Source organism: Eucyclogobius newberryi, unplaced genomic scaffold, assembly GCF_026437365.1.
Source record: "Eucyclogobius newberryi isolate DKJ021-1_F unplaced genomic scaffold, fEucNew1.0.hap1 SCAF_5, whole genome shotgun sequence".
Taxonomy (NCBI): domain Eukaryota; kingdom Metazoa; phylum Chordata; class Actinopteri; order Gobiiformes; family Gobiidae; genus Eucyclogobius; species Eucyclogobius newberryi.
Genome location: NW_027316167.1, coordinates 29184937 through 29203163, shown reverse-complemented (window position 1 = coordinate 29203163; position 18227 = coordinate 29184937). Strand labels below are relative to the sequence as shown.

The window sequence follows — 18227 nt, the reverse complement described above, 5'->3', positions numbered from 1 at the left end:
GCTTTGTGACGCCAAAATATACCCAGAATAGAGCCAAAATATGTTTCAATTCACAACTCGAGCATTCATTAAATAGTAGTTCAGTTTGATTCAAATGGGTGAATGTAGGAGATTTGACCGTGCCACCACATTTTATTCAGGCTTTGAACATGTTGGGTCTGTCACATACAAAAAAATATATTATTGAGGTTATAGTGGTAGAAAAATTACTACTGATGGTCATTAGAGCAAATTCACTGCATTTGAAGCCAAGCCATAGTTTGGAACTGTGCGATTTAGTCCCAGTAATATATTTTGTATGTATTTTTGTTCTTTTAACAGCATTAACTGCGGAGAGAAAAACGCTGCAGGCTAATTTAAGCAAATACATGTCTATTAATCATGTTTTTCTTTCATGTGATAAAGTAAAATTCCTCTTGCTGCAGTACAGACATAGTGTAAAAGCAAAGTCAAAATCAGACAGCTGTGTTTTAAAATTGCTGCCATGAATAATTGGGATGTTAGGAATGCGTTAGGAAAGTGGAATGCAAGTAAGAGCGGTTTAAAATGAACTAGTCTTGCTTTTCACATTTAAAAGATGGTAAAAGTCAGATTCATTGCCTGTAACGATGATAAAATACAGCATTAAGACCACGCACTCTTTCTAAAATAACTATCTGCTGTTAGTAATGGTCCTGCGATAACGATAATCGCACTCAGGCAGATGAATGATTCACAGTGGGACGGCTGTATAAGAAATTACAGGTCAGTTTCATACATGCTGAAGGTTTTATGCAGTCATCATTACATTGCCAATCTGTCGAGTTCATCAAACACAAAGCGAGGGAAAAGATTACAGCACTAGTGTTCTGCAAAGCATTTCGAAATGGCACCGGGCCCGATACATAGTAGTACTTGAGCTGGAGATAAAAGCTTTCTACTGCGGCACCGCCTGGAAACAAAAAGGGAACCAAGATGGGCATTGATTTCTGTATGCTTTGGGCTCACCGGTGGCAAGATACAAAGGACACTGCATTTCTATCAAAGGATTTCTATTTTCCGAGTAAGAAAACAGTGATTACATTTGAGCAGAACAAAGCATTTCTAAATCTTAATACGCCCCAATGTGTCTCGTCACAGAACATGGGAACGCCTTAAAAAGCACGGCTGGAAATTAGGCTTTTTCCTCTATGTGCCGCGTTCGACTGGCTGGTGCAATACCTACATTTAACCAAAGGGTGGTGCTCTGATACACCTGTGATACTCGTGTACAGGAGAAAGGATGAGTTCAACACATCAAGCTTCTCAAAGTAATTAGAAGACAGGAATAACAACTGAGAGTGAATACATGTAGAGTGGCGGATTAGACGTTTGTCATTTCAGTCCATTCGTCCGGTCTATAGGTGCAGTGGAAGCGACCTGAAGGTGCAGAGGACGAGCGAGATTGGAAGAGGGCCTTTGCACTCGATGCTCCTCGTGTGCAGAATACCAATGAAGAACGAGGAGCGGGAAAGCCGGCCTATCAAAGCGCGCCGTGCATTAGCTCACTTCTGCTCCGACCGCAGCACAAACGGCTGGCTGGCGGTGTAAATAATATAATAAAAGCGCTATTTCACGACGTCGCCTGTGTGACGGAATGTACAAATATACAGGAGGGATTTTCTTTCAATGGTCCGCAGTTTACGGCTGAGGAGTTACAGGCTGCAATGCTCTAAAATGGAGTGGTGAAAAGCAACAGAAACACCGTTAACAGAAGCACTATCATCCGGAGAGTAGTTACTGTTCAGAGATTGTTTTTTTTCCCTCCTTTTTTGTGTCATGATTTTGATCTGAAATAGTGAAGATTATGTTGGGAGTTTCACAAATTTAAATCCCTGCATTTTTCACACATTTACAGGTGCACTGTGTGACTACAGTGTTATTGCTTTGCCTGGCATGTTCCACAGTACGGCATTACACTTATCTATAGCCATGGAGACAAGCGGGTGATGGGACCAGGCCAAATTACAGGTCAGATCTGTGCAGAGGAGAACACACGGCATAATGGACATAAAAAAGTATCAAATTCTATAAAATTATGACATAAATACAAGAAGTTTAATGCCAAATTGCAGAACATTTCAGGCAACATAACATCTCCACGGAGACAAGCACCTCCAGGAAAGTTATACAGTGCAGCTTTAAAGTAACAAAACTGCTAATTACATTAAATAATAGTGCAAATGAACTTGTAGGGCTAAATAATGAAAGTGTGAATATTTTAGGGATATAGCCATGGATTTCAGAATGATGAGAAACTAGGACAGTTTCCAAGTTGCAATTTAAAATAAAATTATATATTTTGAATGGGACGAATTTCTATATGAAAAGTGACAGCTTGCACAAAGATGTCATTCCATTCCTTGTAGAAACTTCTCGGAATTATAAGTCTAAAATGTAACATATGTCTTCAAGAAATAACACCAAATTTGAAATAACATTTCAACATGACACTTTATTTTCACGGTTCCTAGTCAGGCTTGTAGAAGACTCCCAAAAGAATTCCTCATCATTAGAGCATATCGAAAGACATATTGTGCAAACCAACCTACATATATGGTAAAGAATACATCCATTAACTCATTCATTAACTTTCATCAAACAGCCAGAGACCACACACAGCATATCATTCAAAAAGGATTCATCTTTAGAATTTTATGCCATATTCTCAAGTCCTTATCCATTAAGCTTTATTAGGCTTAAAGTGCTTAGTATGGATCTATTAAAATTCTAATTAGACTAGATCGTGTGGGGTGATAGAGCTGTTCAGAACCAATTTAGTATTTAAAAAGAAAAACCTGATGCTTAAGTGCAGGGGCTGAGGGAATGATGCTAATACAAAGAGATGCTTGCAAAGTCTCCAGGGGCAATGAATTAATAAACAGCAACAGATTAGATAATGTTTTTGGCCGCCACTAGACAAAACAAAACCATGTTACGAAATGCACTCATCTTTATTTCAGCAACACATTTCCACTCAGCTAATCACACGAAATGTCAAAACAACTATGCAAAGTAAATTATTCTGATTTCAATTTAGGTAATACGTACGTCCAAAGACACGCACAGACAAAATACAAACCTGCACATTATTCATACTGGACACAGGCTGATAAAGAGGTGAAAGGGCTGCAATTTTGGGACCCGAAAAGCGATGGTTTGTAAAATATTGGGAAAGCTTCAGGCTGTACTGTTGGGAACAGTGCAAAATGTAATTGCCACTCTCCTGTTGTCGGGCTGCTGTCGACAACAAAATCAAACATGCGCGAGGGGGGGGGGGGTGTAAATGAACGCACCCCTTAAGCACCAGAGACGCCGGTGGCTCCGAGATAAACCGATTCTGTAGAGGGAAGCCATGTCTGTCTGAGCTGTGGATTTAATATTCCGCTCGGCATCCGCGCTTTGACTCACAACTGCATGAAGGAGAGAGGCTGCTGCTGCTGCTGCTGCTGCTGCTGCGATGGCGAGTGTGAGTCGCACGAGAAGTAACAGGTATGACAGTTCAAAGGTAGACGATAAACCTGGGGGGATGCACACAGCAGGGGTGGGGCCGGATGCAGGCCCGCAGAGGTGGAAGTATACACAACTCACTGGCATAGCATTATGGTCACTGACAGGTGAAGTGAAGAGCAGAATACAATGTCTTCTTCACTGAGGTGTAGCAAGTGGGATAGTCAAAGATTTGAAAGTGAGACGATGTTGGAATGAAAACACCGGTAATTTAATACAAGATAAATAGATAGGTTCAATGCCATACTGTGAAATATTCGGCCGTCGTACCCACCACCAGAAAAGTAACATAGTGCACGTTTAATGCTGTGTAATCTGATCCAATGGACAAGACGGTCAAATGTCTGAAAATGTGCTTCTAAAGTCCATAGCACAAACAAAAATAGGGCACCACAGTTTGTCATAATGTTCTGCCTGATTGCGCTCCCTCGCGGTTATGTTGGAAACAGTAAAGGCCCAAAGGGATGCTGCAATATAAGATAGCTCTTGTTTGGATGGAGCGGAGAGAGGAGAATGCACATTAAAGAGATGATTTATGAATCGTATAGGGATGTAGGACAGGACCAAGGCCTGAGTGATGGATAATGCTCAAGGGAGAGAGAGGACTTCAAATAACCCGTTCAGCTGAGGGACACCAGTGACAGATACGCTGACAGAAAACACAAAAACAGTATGGCTCAGGTGAAACTGTTTCCACACACAAAAAATGTCTGAGAAAACTATGATTGTCCCTTATAAAAGATATTCACAATTGTAATTTTCACACATAGACTCAAATAACTTTACAAACAGTAAATAAACCAGATTAAATGCTCTGTCTCTATTAGTATACTTTAAACAGGAGGCAAATGCAGGTTAATAGACATAGATATACACGTTTATATGAAAGAGGAACTTCACGAACGATCGGGACACGCACTGGAATCGCTTTAAATTAACTTGTTTTGACTTTATTCGGCTGGATTGAGTGTTTTCGTCGTGTCGTTGCGATGTGTCTTGGCTCTGAGTCCCCCGGCTCCGGCCCAGGCCCCCGCCCGGCGCCGTACCGCGTTTACACAAAGGAGGAACTCATGAAACTGCGGAAAACAGTCGTCTTACCCGGAGATCGTCACGTTATCCCGGCGGACATCCTAAGGAAAACGCAACGAGGCAGACGGGCTGGACGTAAACTCCGAGAGAAGAGAGGGACAAACAGGAAGTCGGTTCCCGCCGTAGTCATGGGTAACGTGAGGTCCCTTCAAAATAAAATGACGGAAATAGCGAGCCTCATGCGGTCCCAGAGGATTTATAGGGACAGCAGCGTCTTGATTTTCACAGAGACCTGGTTAACAGCAGAAATGCCAGACTCTATTGTAGGTTTGGACAATTTTCATCTGCTGCGGGCGGACAGAACGAGAGAATGCGGGAAGAAAAGAGGTGGAGGTCTGGCGGTGTATGTGAACACGAGCTGGTGCAAACCCGAACACTGCACAGTGAGGGAGCAGCTATGTAACAAGGATATTGAACTATTGGCATGAGGCCATATTATCTGCCCCGGGAGTTCTCACATGTGATTTTGATCGCAGTCTATGTGGCCCCGTCTGCCAATGCTGAAAATGCTTGTGAAGCACTGCTCTCCTGCACTTGTAGGCTGCAAACACAGCATCCACAGGCTCTCTTCCTCATCTCTGGTGACTTTAACCACGCTTCTCCCTCTTCTGTTCTACCAACATACACCCAGTATGTTACCTGCCCCACCAGAGAGAATAGAACATTGGACTTGTTTTTTGCCAACACCAAGGAGGCTTATTCTTCTTCCCCCCTCCCTCCCCTGGGCAGCTCGGACCACAACCTTGTACATCTGAGGCCTGTGTATGAACCCATCGTGCGCAGGCAGCCTGTGAGGTGAGGATGTGGTCTGCTGAGAGCGAGGAGGCTCTGAGGGACTGCTTCAGCACCACTGTCTGGACTGAGCTTTATGACCCACATGGGGAGGACATCAACACCATCACAGAGTGCATCACGGACTACATCAACCTCTGTTTTGAGAACATTGTTCCCTCCCGGACGGTGCTGTGTTTTCCAAACAACAAGCCATGGATTAACCGTGAACTGAAGGCTCTGCTGAAGGAGAAGAAGAGAGCCTTCAGGTCAGGGAACAAGGAGGAGCTGAGGACTGTGCAGAAGGAGCTGAGGAGGAAGATCAGGCAGGCTGAGGCCGGCTACAAGAGGAGGATGGAGGAGCAGCTGCAGCAAAAGAACATTCAGGGAGTGTGGAGGAGCCTGAAAACCATCTCGGGCTTCAAAATCCCCCCTGCCCAGACAAAGGGGGATCTACAGTGGGTGAATGATTTAAATGCTCACTTCTTGAGGTTTGATCGGTCACCCGCCCCTCCCCCTGCACAGCTGCATGCTCCCTCTTCCACAGCTGGACAATGCCCTGCATCTGTTCCTCTTCGCTTATCTGCCCCGGACCATCAGCTCCCCACTTCGCCTGGACTCACCCATCCCCCCAGCACACGGTCCCCCTGCCAACCACTGACTGTCACAGCAGCACAGGTGAGGAGTGAGCTGAAGAGGATTAAAGTGAGGAAGGCAGCAGGACCTGATGGCATCAGCCCCAGGCTCCTTAAGTCCTGCGCAGATGAACTGTGTGGAGTTATGGAGCATGTCTTCAACATGAGCCTGAAGCTGAGGGTGGTACCACAGGTCTGGAAGACCTCCTGTCTGGTACCTGTGCCTAAGACACCGCGCCCCAAAGACCTCAACAGCTTCAGGCCAGTGGCTCTCACGTCCCACCTGATGAAGACACTGGAGAGGCTAGTCCTGGACCACCTCCGCTCCACCGTGAGCTCAGCCATGGACCCGCTGCAGTTTGCATATCGGTCTGGCATCGGAGTGGAGGACGCCGTCATCTCCCTGCTGCACCGCTCTCTCTCTCACCTGGAAAAGCCTGGCAGCTCTGTGAGGATTCTGTTCTTCGATCTTTCCAGCGCCTTCAACACCATCCAGCCGCTGCTCCTGAGGGACAAGCTGGAGACGGCTGGTGTGGAGTATGACCTGGCAGAGTGGATCCTGGACTACCTCACAGACCGACCCCAGTTTGTGAGAGCCCGGAACTGTGTGTCTGACACTCGGACCTGCAGTGTGGGGGCGCCCCAGGGCACTGTCCTCGCGCCCTTTCTCTTCACCCTTTACACTGCAGACTTCAGACATGACACGGACAGCTGTGTCCTGCAGAAGTTCTCTGACGACTCTGCCATCATCGAACTCATCACGGACGTCGATGATGCGGAGTACAGAGGACTGGCGCAGTACTTTGTGGACTGGTGTCAGCGGAACCACCTCCTCATCAACGCGGGGAAGACCAAGGAGATGGTGGTGGATTTCCGCAGACGCCACCCCACTGCCCCCTCACCAGTGAACATCCAGGGACGGGACATTGAGAGAGTGGACTCATACAAGTACCTGGGTGTTCATCTCAACCACAAACTGGACTGGACTCATAACACAGACGCACTGTACAGGAAGAGCCAAAGTCGGCTCTACCTCCTGAGGAGACTCAGGTCTTTTGGAGTGACAGGGCCACTCCTGAAGACCTTCTACGACTCTGTGGTGGCATCAGCCCTCCTGTACGGTGTGGCCTGCTGGAGCAGCAGCATCACAGAGAGGGAGAGGAGGAAGCTGGACACAGTCATCAAGAAGTCCAGCTCCGTCCTGGGCTGTGCTCTGGACTCGGTGCAGGAGGTGGGGGACAGGAGGGTCCTGGCTAGATTCACATCTATGCTGGACCATGAGTGTCACCCCCTGCAGGACACTCTCTCCGCTCTGGAGAGCAGCTTCAGTGAGAGACTGATCCACCCTCGATGTGTGAAGGAAAGGTTCCGTAGGTCTTTCCTTCCTGCTGCTGTCAGACTTTATAACAAAAACTGTTAGTACTGAACACTTGCAATACTGACCTAACCATGTGCAATTCTGTCATATGTGCAATTGCTGTTGGAATTCATGTGCAATTCATGTGCAATTACTATGAAATTCATGTGCAATCTATGTGCTGTCGTGACACATATTCATGTGCAATTACTGTCGTGATCACATGCAATGGTATTTATGTATTTATTTATTCATTTGTCTATGGGCGTTTTTATTTATTTATAGGAGATCTTCTACTGAAAGTGTTTTTCAGACTTCCTATAAGTGATCTGTTCTGTTCTTCTGTATCTACCTCTGGATCTACCTGCGTTGCACCAATGAAATTTCCCCATGTGGGACAATAAAGGAATATCTTATCTTATCTTATCTTATAGATAACATGGAACAGCTTTAAAGAGGAAGATTAAGAGGCTGTGTGTGATCTGTGTGAGTAAATAACATTCAGGGCCGTTTATTTCACTTAGAATCCATCATATGCTCCAATCCGCCTCGCTTTTAGTACTTTCGCAACGCTTTTTAAAATTGTGCTGCTTTATGTTGTGTCAAACAGGCTTAAACCACAACAACGAAACAGATTAAAATATAAAAAAATATCTGTGTTGACAATTTATCATCTAAAAAAAAAAAAAAGGCAAATCCATCCATAAACCATTTCCAGATCTGAATCGCACTTCGCATCGAGATTTTGACAGCACTGAACCGTCAACCCAGACAATAATTGATCAGCTAATCAATCTCCACAGCTCTGAGTGATGGGACCGTGTGAGGTGAGGGGGATCTTTAAAGCAGGAAGTCTTGCATTAGCGTGGCATGGACCCTGAGAGAGAAGTCGTGCCAGGATATTGATACTTAAGTGATGAAAGGAAGATTGATTTGGACATTTCCCATGCAATCCGGTGTTAAGAGTTGAATTATGGATGGTGCTTTGTGAGATTGGAGAAACTGGCACGACGTTTGAAGTTAAACAGTGACTCACCTTGACCAGTTCCTTCTGGGGCCAGATTTGTATGGGCTCCACCTGTTGGGGCGTCTGGGTCTGGATGCCGTAAGTGTTCAAAAACACCTGCAGCCTTCAAGAACACAAATGAAGAAAAAGCTTTAAAATAGAGATTAGTTGTAACACAAAAGTGGCTTTGGATATGATGTATATTGCTTGTTACGTTATAGGGCTGTAGCGTGATACAAATAGAATCTGCGTCATTAGACGATCTGCTAGTTTGGTAAAATCGTCAGTATACAGTAAAATTGTCAGTATACAGTGATTCAATATTTCTATAATTAATGTTGAATCACAGACACTTTTCCCCACCCACTCTTCCTCTGTGACAGGTGCACTTTACAAATCACAGTAGAGTGCGACCTTTCAGAACAAGGTGACTTTATTTATCTCTTATAAAGGCATAATCGTAACCATAATCTGGCTCCAAGAAGTCACTTTTTTTTGGCCATATTGCCCAACCCTAATACATTGCCCTTGTTCTTTGAAAATGCAATCTCTACTAATATTCAGGACTCTTATAAAGTAGTAAATATATGTGTTGCTGGCTCTCGGATGAATGTGACTCTCATGATACAAGACATATCCCAGTACATGCATATCCCTAAACACTTTAAAAAAAAACATTTATCATACTTTAATTGATCATAAAATGCATTAAAATGTCATGCTCACACTGCCCTTAATATCAGAAAACATTTGAGTAATGAATAGCTCACGCTTTCTACTCACCAGCTTGAGCCTTAATGCAGTAGTCAGCAGATAGTTAACGGTCTGCTTATATTGAAGTGATTTTGAGATAACATTTCGTATCGATATGCTTATTGCCAAGAGGTCTGATATTTGAGTAGAGCCCTATTATGAAACGTGTTAAAATGCAGATCTTTGTAGCTGTATAGCAAGTAAAGGCTCAGGTCTACAGCCTATGAAAGATTGTTGGAAATGACCTGCATTCATATACTTTTAAGTCCATTGAAGAAGTGGTGGCAGAGACATGACACATTTCCTGTGCGGCCTTGTGGAACAGGAACATTTCAGCAACATGTTATCATATGTCATAAAGTCACTTAGCCTTGCTGGAGACGCTTATATATACACACACACTATAGAGGGCAATCACCCCACCTCCACAATGGCACTGAAATAAGTGACAAAAGGGCTTACGTTTTATAAGCTCGCTACAATAACTGTGCCGCTGAAGCTTGATATGGGGTCACGGAGAGTTAGCACGGTTTATGTACCACAGCGCATTCAAAGTATGTACAAATATACTTTACCGTTGGCTCTCGGCGATCAGGGCGACGTGAATCACCACATCGTTTTCTATAGGACCCTGTGAAAGAGAGGCAGATCAATGAAGTCTGATACATACTGCCTGGAGTAAATACAGAATGAATTGCATTTAAGATGGTATCTTATAAGTGATAGGTTGAACTGATATCCAAACAAAATTGGTGAAATACATTGTGCAAAGGTAATCTCATTTTAAAATGCAAGAAAAACACACAAAGGACCACAATGTGAGGATGTTCATTTTTATACATGTTCCTGTTTCGGTTTTATTTGAGTGGCACAAATATAGTACAAATACAATCGTCTATTCATTGTTGTAATTGCATGTGATGTGTGTGTGTGCAACTCTATCCTCTGAATGCATCCTGGAGAGCATCGTTTGATCACATTTCTCTTCATCGTCAGTAGTCCCTCTTTCTATGTGCATTGCATGTTTATGCTTGTTTATGCGTGAGATCGCAGCGATCATCTTCATTGGACTGAGCAGTGCTTTATTCATATCTGTTCAGGAGCCAAACAGAAGTGGATGACTCAAAAGAAAGGCTTTCATGTCTATTCTAATCGCAAATACCAACTGCATTATTGCTCTGGTAAAAGGGCCCATATACCACTGTGCACAGATGTTCTTGTGTACAGAGAGTGAAGGCAAAACAACACAAACGCATACACGGGTGGAAATAGGGAGAGTGTTGGGAGCCATTTTGTTTGGTCATAATGAGGTACTTTTAGCTTGATCAAAGCGAACAGCACAAATGGAGGAGAATGGCCACTAAGACTGCTTGTAAAAATCATAGTAGTAGTTGTAAGTAGTACCAAGGAGCATACTATATGTTGCAAATCCTAAGTTAAAACAAGCAAAATGAAGCCTCATTTACAATGTCTGGCAAGGTAACAAAAAAACTATAAAAATGTTTCAAAGGGGCAACAGCGATACTGAGAGGTCAATGCTAAAGAGATCATGTGCAGTCTAGTGGTATAACGTAGGTGCTTGTAGATAAATGGAGGTATAAATTCTTATGCCTAAATGCCATTTATTGGCCTTCTAGATTTAGGCCCATTTAGGTCATAACGTTGCCGAGAGAGGCATTGGCCAATAAAATCCCTCCTGAAGTAAATGAATAAGGTAGCAGCCCTTTAAAAAGCCTAAAACATGAAGAAAAGAAAAGTGAAATTCAGGGATTTGTTGATGGCAATACAGCAACAATACAAACTCAAAAGGGAAATGTAACAGGTCCTATAAGGGACCTTTGAGGAACACCTAAAGTTATGAAGCTACATTGTGATCATGTAAATACTGATAACAATCTGCAGTGTTCTATTGATCTTAGACCAATCTCTTGAACTATCTGAACAATATGACAGTCCCACAACACCTGATAATGGTGGGCCACTTGGCAACCGCAATTTCTCCAGCCTTTTTTTCAATTTCCAATGCTTTTAATACACAAAGGAGCCACTATACTGACACAACTGTGAATATATACCGTTTTTTTAACCCAATGTTTAACCCAAGGTTGCCAACACGCTCTTTTGCGGGGATGTATGGTATCCACTCAAATCATACAACACAACTGCATCTATGCGTCTCTGGGGAAGTTGTAGAATAATGGAAATCGATAAATGCAGTGGTAAAGGACGAGTGGGATACACAAAAGCGAATTGCATCGTTTTTGTTTTCTAAAGTGCGATGAGAAGAAACGGTGTCAGTCATGTGGGATGCTGTGAAGTTCAAATCGTTAAAAGAAATACAGCACGAGCGATCAGACAATGCTGCAATAAGGAATATTATTATGGAAAGTGTCCTTTAGAATGACACGATCGTTATAAATGGTTATTTGACCATAATTGAACTATAATCAATCGCTTTACTGTCGTTTAGATACACCGTCTCTCAGTCCATGGATTTTTGCAGCTTTGACATCATGTACAGGAGTTAACAATGATTCTAAGAAAATACATGATGTATAAAAAGCTAAACTAATAAAGCTGTATTAACATTTTTGCAATTGTTTTCATAAAAATAAGCAGAAATAGAAATTGTATTAGACGTCTGTTATGGCACGTTATTTTGGTACAAATTGAAATTGTACATTGTTTTGTTTTTCAGGCAAAGATGATATGAATCCTTTTGGTTCAGTGGCATCATCACAACGCTAAAAACTACAACTACACAACTATGAAAAAATTAATAAATCCAATTTATAACCTTTTAGCTTTTAGTCTGCAAGTCCACACTGCTTTTCTACAGCTCTGTAATGACCGGCATAACCCAACATAATCCAAGCAGGCCAGTGACTCTTTTCCTGTCTCGAGTCTTTGCATAATTTTCATACCAACAAACAGATTGCCATTCACACATTCAGTGTTGGTAAGGAAATATAATTCATTTATTCAAGAATTATGAGAAAGGTGAGCTAAAATAATCTCTTGGCATATTTAATACTAACTCGAGTGCTAGCAGGAAAACAGATGCTGTAGTGTAGGTTTGGCAGGAATTGCCAGGTGCTGAGACAACATGGACAACTGATCCGCATGGCTAAGGGAAATATGGGCAAACAAAAACATCCAAAATGCTTGGATCAAACTCATTCTTTGTTGTATTTCTGAAGTTTGGGTGCAAAAAACCCTCAAAACTAAATGCTTTTTGAATTAAAAAAAAAAATGAATGTATCATGGAAAGTGAAGCCTGAATGCAGGAATAGTTTAGTTGAGTTTTGTCATGTACATACACACACACACACACACACACACACACACACACACACACACACACACACACACACACACACACACACACACACACACACACATACACACATACACACATACACACATACACATATACACATATACATATATACATATATACATATATACATATATACATATATACATATATACATATATACATATATACATACATACATACATACATACATACATACATACATACATACATACATATATACATATATACATATATACATATATACATACATACATACATATATACATACATACATACATATATATACACATACATATACATACATACATATATATATATATATATATATATATATATATATATACATACATACATACATACATACATATATATATATATATACATATATATATATATATATACATATATATACATATATATATATATATATATATACATATATATATATATATATATATACATATATATATATATATATATATATATATATACATATACATACATATATATATACATATATACACACACACACACACATATATACATATATACATATATACATATATACATATACACATATACACATATACACATATACACATATACACATATATACATATATACATATATACATATATACATATATACATATATACATATATACATATATACATATATACATATATACATATATACATATATACATATATACATACATACATACATACATACATACATACATACATACATACATACACTTTTTTTAAGCTAACCTGCCCTGGAGAGATTTGGCCTTTCTAAATTCGACAAAAGCGAAAAAACAATTGATAGCGAATCATGCTGTGCATCCTGGCAGAAACCAAAATTAATTCTAGCTCCGCTTCATTTGACGTTTTACTCCCCAAATTAAAAGCAGTGAGTTGTGACACAAAGATGAGAAGCGAGCTGGACACATTTCCCCTTCCCCATTTCTGACATTTCATTTTAACGTTCAGTTTTTATGCCCGTTCTACCTTTCAGGTTTTACCTTTCCATGTTCTGCTCAATTTGTATCCGTCATTAAGTCTCTCGGGGTCACACAGGCCGAGGATAAGTGCACACACAAAAAATTAGCAAAACCATTTTCATTTTTTGGTAAAAATATCTTGCCGTGTTGAAATCCCACTCACGCATGCAGACGGGGACGGATTTGAACACTACTGATGCACACAGCGGCAGGTCTGGAGCAGAGTGCTGACAAAGCATCAACTCGTCTGATTGATGCTACACAGCACTCAGCTAACTACAGTGACGCAAGTCAAAATGCAACAAACATTTGTTTTGGAGTACATCAATGTCAAAACAAATTTGAATCCCAGACATTTATGAATTGAACTGTCAAGCCTGTGAATATAAAAACACAGATGAAAAATGGTAAATGGTAGCTATTAATTGTACTGTTTTGTTCAATATTTATAAACTAGGCTTGAGATGGCAGTATCCATAAAGTACTACATTTAGAAATGAGTAATAGGTTATTAGTCAGAAGGAAATGAAGTGTATAAAAACATTTCATATTGACACTTCAGATGCAGACAAACACACAAATCTGACAAAGCTCTAATGTCAAAATAGCACTGAATAAAATATAAGAAGTTAAAATGTTTTGAATCTGTGGTTTTGATTTAAAATGAACACGTTTAATATAATAACTCACACACACAAGAACAAGGTTTCTTTTATATTATATACTTACGCTGTTTAATTTATGTTAACAGGTAACACTGAAAAAATATGGTCACATGTTGTATTAATACATTAATCGACTTATTTGCGCAGTCTGAAATGGAAAGAGTACAAACAGATAACAACTCCTAAACAACTAAAGAAAAGCTTATGCAGCTCAAATAAAATGAAGAAGAACTTTGGATAATGTGTGCAGATTTCACCTTAACCTGCTAAAGTTGGCTCTGACTTTGAAAGCCACAACTCATCAACCATGCAATGTCACAAAGGCCAACAGTTCCTTTACAGCTGCTTTCACTTATATACAGAATAACATAATCCAGAGAGAAAAGATAACTAAATCATAACTGCATGCTGGTTCATCCAATATAGTATTCCCCACTGACTGAGGATGAATGATGAAGTTTTACGTTTTTACAAGAACACAGGAATAATATCGGTTTCAAGTTTCAAAAAAATCAGTGAAAAAGCACTAGACGGAGACGTTTTCTCCTGGTTCAGTATTTCAAGGTCAGAAGTCTGACAAAGCATGGCTTCAGGGAGCTGGCCTCAAGTGAGCGGGGCCCACAAAGGAATCACTCATTCAAAGACTTTTAGAGACAGAATTTATACACCACCAAAAATGGCTTAAAATCAAGTATAATCCCTCTTTTTATGGTGCCGCACCGAAGAATAACTTCAGGCTCCATATCGACCTTAGAAAGAAGGTCTCAGAGATTCTGATTTTGATTAGCATATTTTCAAAAGGTCAGGGGTTTAGCGGCAATGGAGATGAAAAAGTGTTGGGTCTTTTTAATTCAGGGAAAGTCAATGTCAATGCAAAGTTTCGGAGGTCAACAAGAGATTTTATAATGTTGGATGTATTCACAACTGATTTATAGAAAGATGTTGAATTTTAAGAGTTTGCAGATAAGTTTGTAGTTTCCTCAAAAGCTGAGGCACCCAACTTTTTCCTTGCAAAACAGTACATTTCAAATGTAGGAGCCATGCATATTGAAATGGGTCGTACTCTTGAGTAGTTTCCAGTGAAAGCAATAGGAATAAGGCAAAGAGTCGCAAAAGCGGAGCGAGCCGATAAATCAAAGCTTTGCTAAATCTAGTTATGAGAAAAGTACAATCATCTTTTTTGTTCATATGCAATAAAGTGCTTCCTTCTGCAACTAAAAAAGGCCCTATTTCTGGTTAATCAAAAGAGTTTGAGAGAGTTAGGAACTGAGGGGAACAGTTTAAGAGCTTGAAATCAGTAGTAAAGCAATTTTGGGAAAGCTAGCATCTGGCTATATTGACCTATATTGTAGTAAATATAGGTCAACTTTTAGTATTACTAGGCCGGTCCCTGAGGTCCTCAGAGTCCGAGATGGTTCATATGGCACTAACATGTCCGAGATGTACTTTGGTGCTAGGCCATGGAGAGACTTGTACAGAAGCAGAGCTGCTTTAAAGTCTCTTCTCTGAGCCACAGGAGCCAGTGCAGAGACCTGAGAACAGGACTAATGTGATCATACTTCCTGGTTCTGGTCAGGACCCGAGCAGCAGCGTTCTGGATGTACTGCAGCTGTTTTACAGCTCGTTTGGAGAGGCCAGTGAGGCAATTTTAGACGGTAAAAAGCTGGTGATGTTATTGATTTGATGTGGCTGTTAAAGTTCAAGTCTGAGTCCATTATTACTCCCAGATTTCTAACTTGATTTGTAAGTTTTAGAGCGAGACTCTGGAGGTGACGCTAGCACTTTCTCTTTGTTTCTGTAGCCAAAGACGATGATTTCCGTCTTGTCTAAGTTCAGCTGGAGAAAATCGTTTGGATCCACACACTGATCCGTCTGATGCAGTGACAGAGTGAATCCACTGATCCATATTCACCTGCCGACAGTGAAACATACAGTAGATCTGAGTGTCGTCTGCATAATTGAGATAGGACATATTATTGCTGTGTATTGACTGACCTTACGGCAGCATGTAGAGGTTGAACAGAAGGGGTCCCAGGATTGACCCTTGGGGCACCGAAGAGGTCAGGGGCAATGGTATTAGCAAAGTAGTAATAGAATGATAGTGAACATACAGCTGTCATTTTTGCAAAATTAAAACACATTCAATACTTTTTATTAAACGTTCACCAATCCAGAAATAGCTTCCTTCATTCAATTAAGAGTTGAAACATATATTCGAGTACAGCTACGTACTACAACTTTCCCCCCTGAGGGGAAAAAAGGTAGACCACACACAGTATTACCTCTGGAGATAAAAACGTGAATAATAGAATTGAACTGTGTGAAGTAAGTGTACAAAGCCTCCAAGAAAAGCTCTCAGAAAAATTATTCCCCATAAGAGAATCCCTACGAGGAGAAAGAATAAGAAAAAAAAAATCAATTGATATTATAGAGAAGGAGCGGTGCTAACCACAGGAGCGGGGCCTGTCAGTGCTGCCCTGTTTGATATCATGCCTGGAGACTTGAAGGCACGAGGAAGATAAGTGGCCTGATTACTGGGGGCTTGGCGTGCGGGGGGTTTGACGCGAGAAGAACATAATAATGGGACTGCGGCAAAGAATAAATACAGGGAGGTATGGAAATGAACATACAGGCGGCATATAGGATGTTGTGAGAAAAGCTTATGGTAAACACTCGTATAAGAGGCTTGACGATTAGTTGATTTATAACGTCAGATAATGATGAGGATGAAATTGGATGTGGAAATTATTATAGATTATTGCATTCTTTTAGCATTTATTGGTAAAATAAGTAGTGGAATCCTAATGTAAATACTTTTCGACTCCTGATGAAAGAAGGCGATTTTACAATTCCACAGCGCTGTATAAATGTTTTTTTTTTTTTTTCATTCATAGTCAAAGTCATTGTAAACAGATGATCATAGCTACATAGTGTAATATAGATGCTAATTCACACTGGAATACAACCATGTCTCGGAATTCCTTCTTGGAAAGTCGGGCAACATTTCAGAACCCCAAAGTTTATCTAAGTTAGACAATCCAACATGGCTGCGCCCTGAATTTAAATCAAGTTCCGGTAAAATATTGATTTAATTTTCTCCCTACTGTCTCAGCTCCGGCGCTGCATTGAGCCTGTGGCGTTTTAAATGTCCTGTAATGTTAATGTTGCTAACGTTAACACAGAGTTAACGTGAACAAAAGTTTTTAAAAAAGTGTGTTTTAGTCAATGCTTTCTAAACTGTAAATGTAATAATACTGTCCGGGTTAATACATGTACTTCATTGGATCCACATTTTGCCTGATCGGATTACTTTCCTGGTTTGTATTATTTATTTTGAGTTGTTAATGTACATAAACTGTAATCCCCTACTCATTATTTTTCCGATTTGACAAATGAAACACAGAAACTCTGATTAAATGTCTCTCTACGTTCCTAGGCATGAGCTTTGAGGACAAATGAAACGCAGCATTATTGTAACAGTGATGGCCAATATTTTGCATGTTGTCGTTTTTATTTTTTCACGCAACATTCTACAAAATTGCTGCTTTATATTGTTTGTTTAGTCTTGGTTTGAACCAGTTTCTATCTATGATTCGCTATGTTCTGCAAGATCAATTTATGATTCCTGGTAGACTGGGTTTGCCTCCTGTTTTTTGTAATGTGCAATATTGCAATGTGTGAGTTACTGTGAGTTACACACTTCCCCTGTGCATCCACACAGTTTGTCCAAGTCTATATTGTAGACATGTTTTATTTCACTGAACCCAGTAGACGGTAGATTTCTGTTGTTGAATTGCACCACTGTGAGTTGTTCGTGGAGCTTAAGAAAGACCAAATATAAAATTGTGGTGCAGTTTTGAAGGCTCTATGGAAAATATGATTGAAGATCCCTGTTCTATACCATAACCTTGATATTTCCTATTGTATAACTTATACAAACATCAACCAATTGACGATATGTGTGAAAAGCACCTCTAGATGTTAATTGAACCGTTTTGAAATGCAAAAGAAGTCTGCTAATGCTATTTTTACTACGATGTTTCGCAGAAGTAAACATATGCTGAAGAAATAACTAAA

At 40.6% G+C, this 18227-nt stretch overlaps 1 protein-coding gene across 4 annotated transcripts in view; it reads right to left on the bottom strand.

Moving 5' to 3' along the window:
* The window catches only part of phkb (phosphorylase kinase, beta), an 85116-nt gene that overhangs the window by 17623 nt on the left and 49266 nt on the right, over positions 1-18227 (bottom strand). For all 4 annotated transcript variants that reach the window (XM_072464530.1, XM_072464529.1, XM_072464531.1 and 1 more), the window contains 2 exons: positions 9715-9770; positions 8417-8510 (listed from right to left, as the gene is read on the bottom strand). In XM_072464530.1, coding sequence (XP_072320631.1) covers positions 8417-8510; positions 9715-9770 — 150 coding nt within the window. The remainder of the gene's footprint in view (positions 1-8416; positions 8511-9714; positions 9771-18227) is intronic.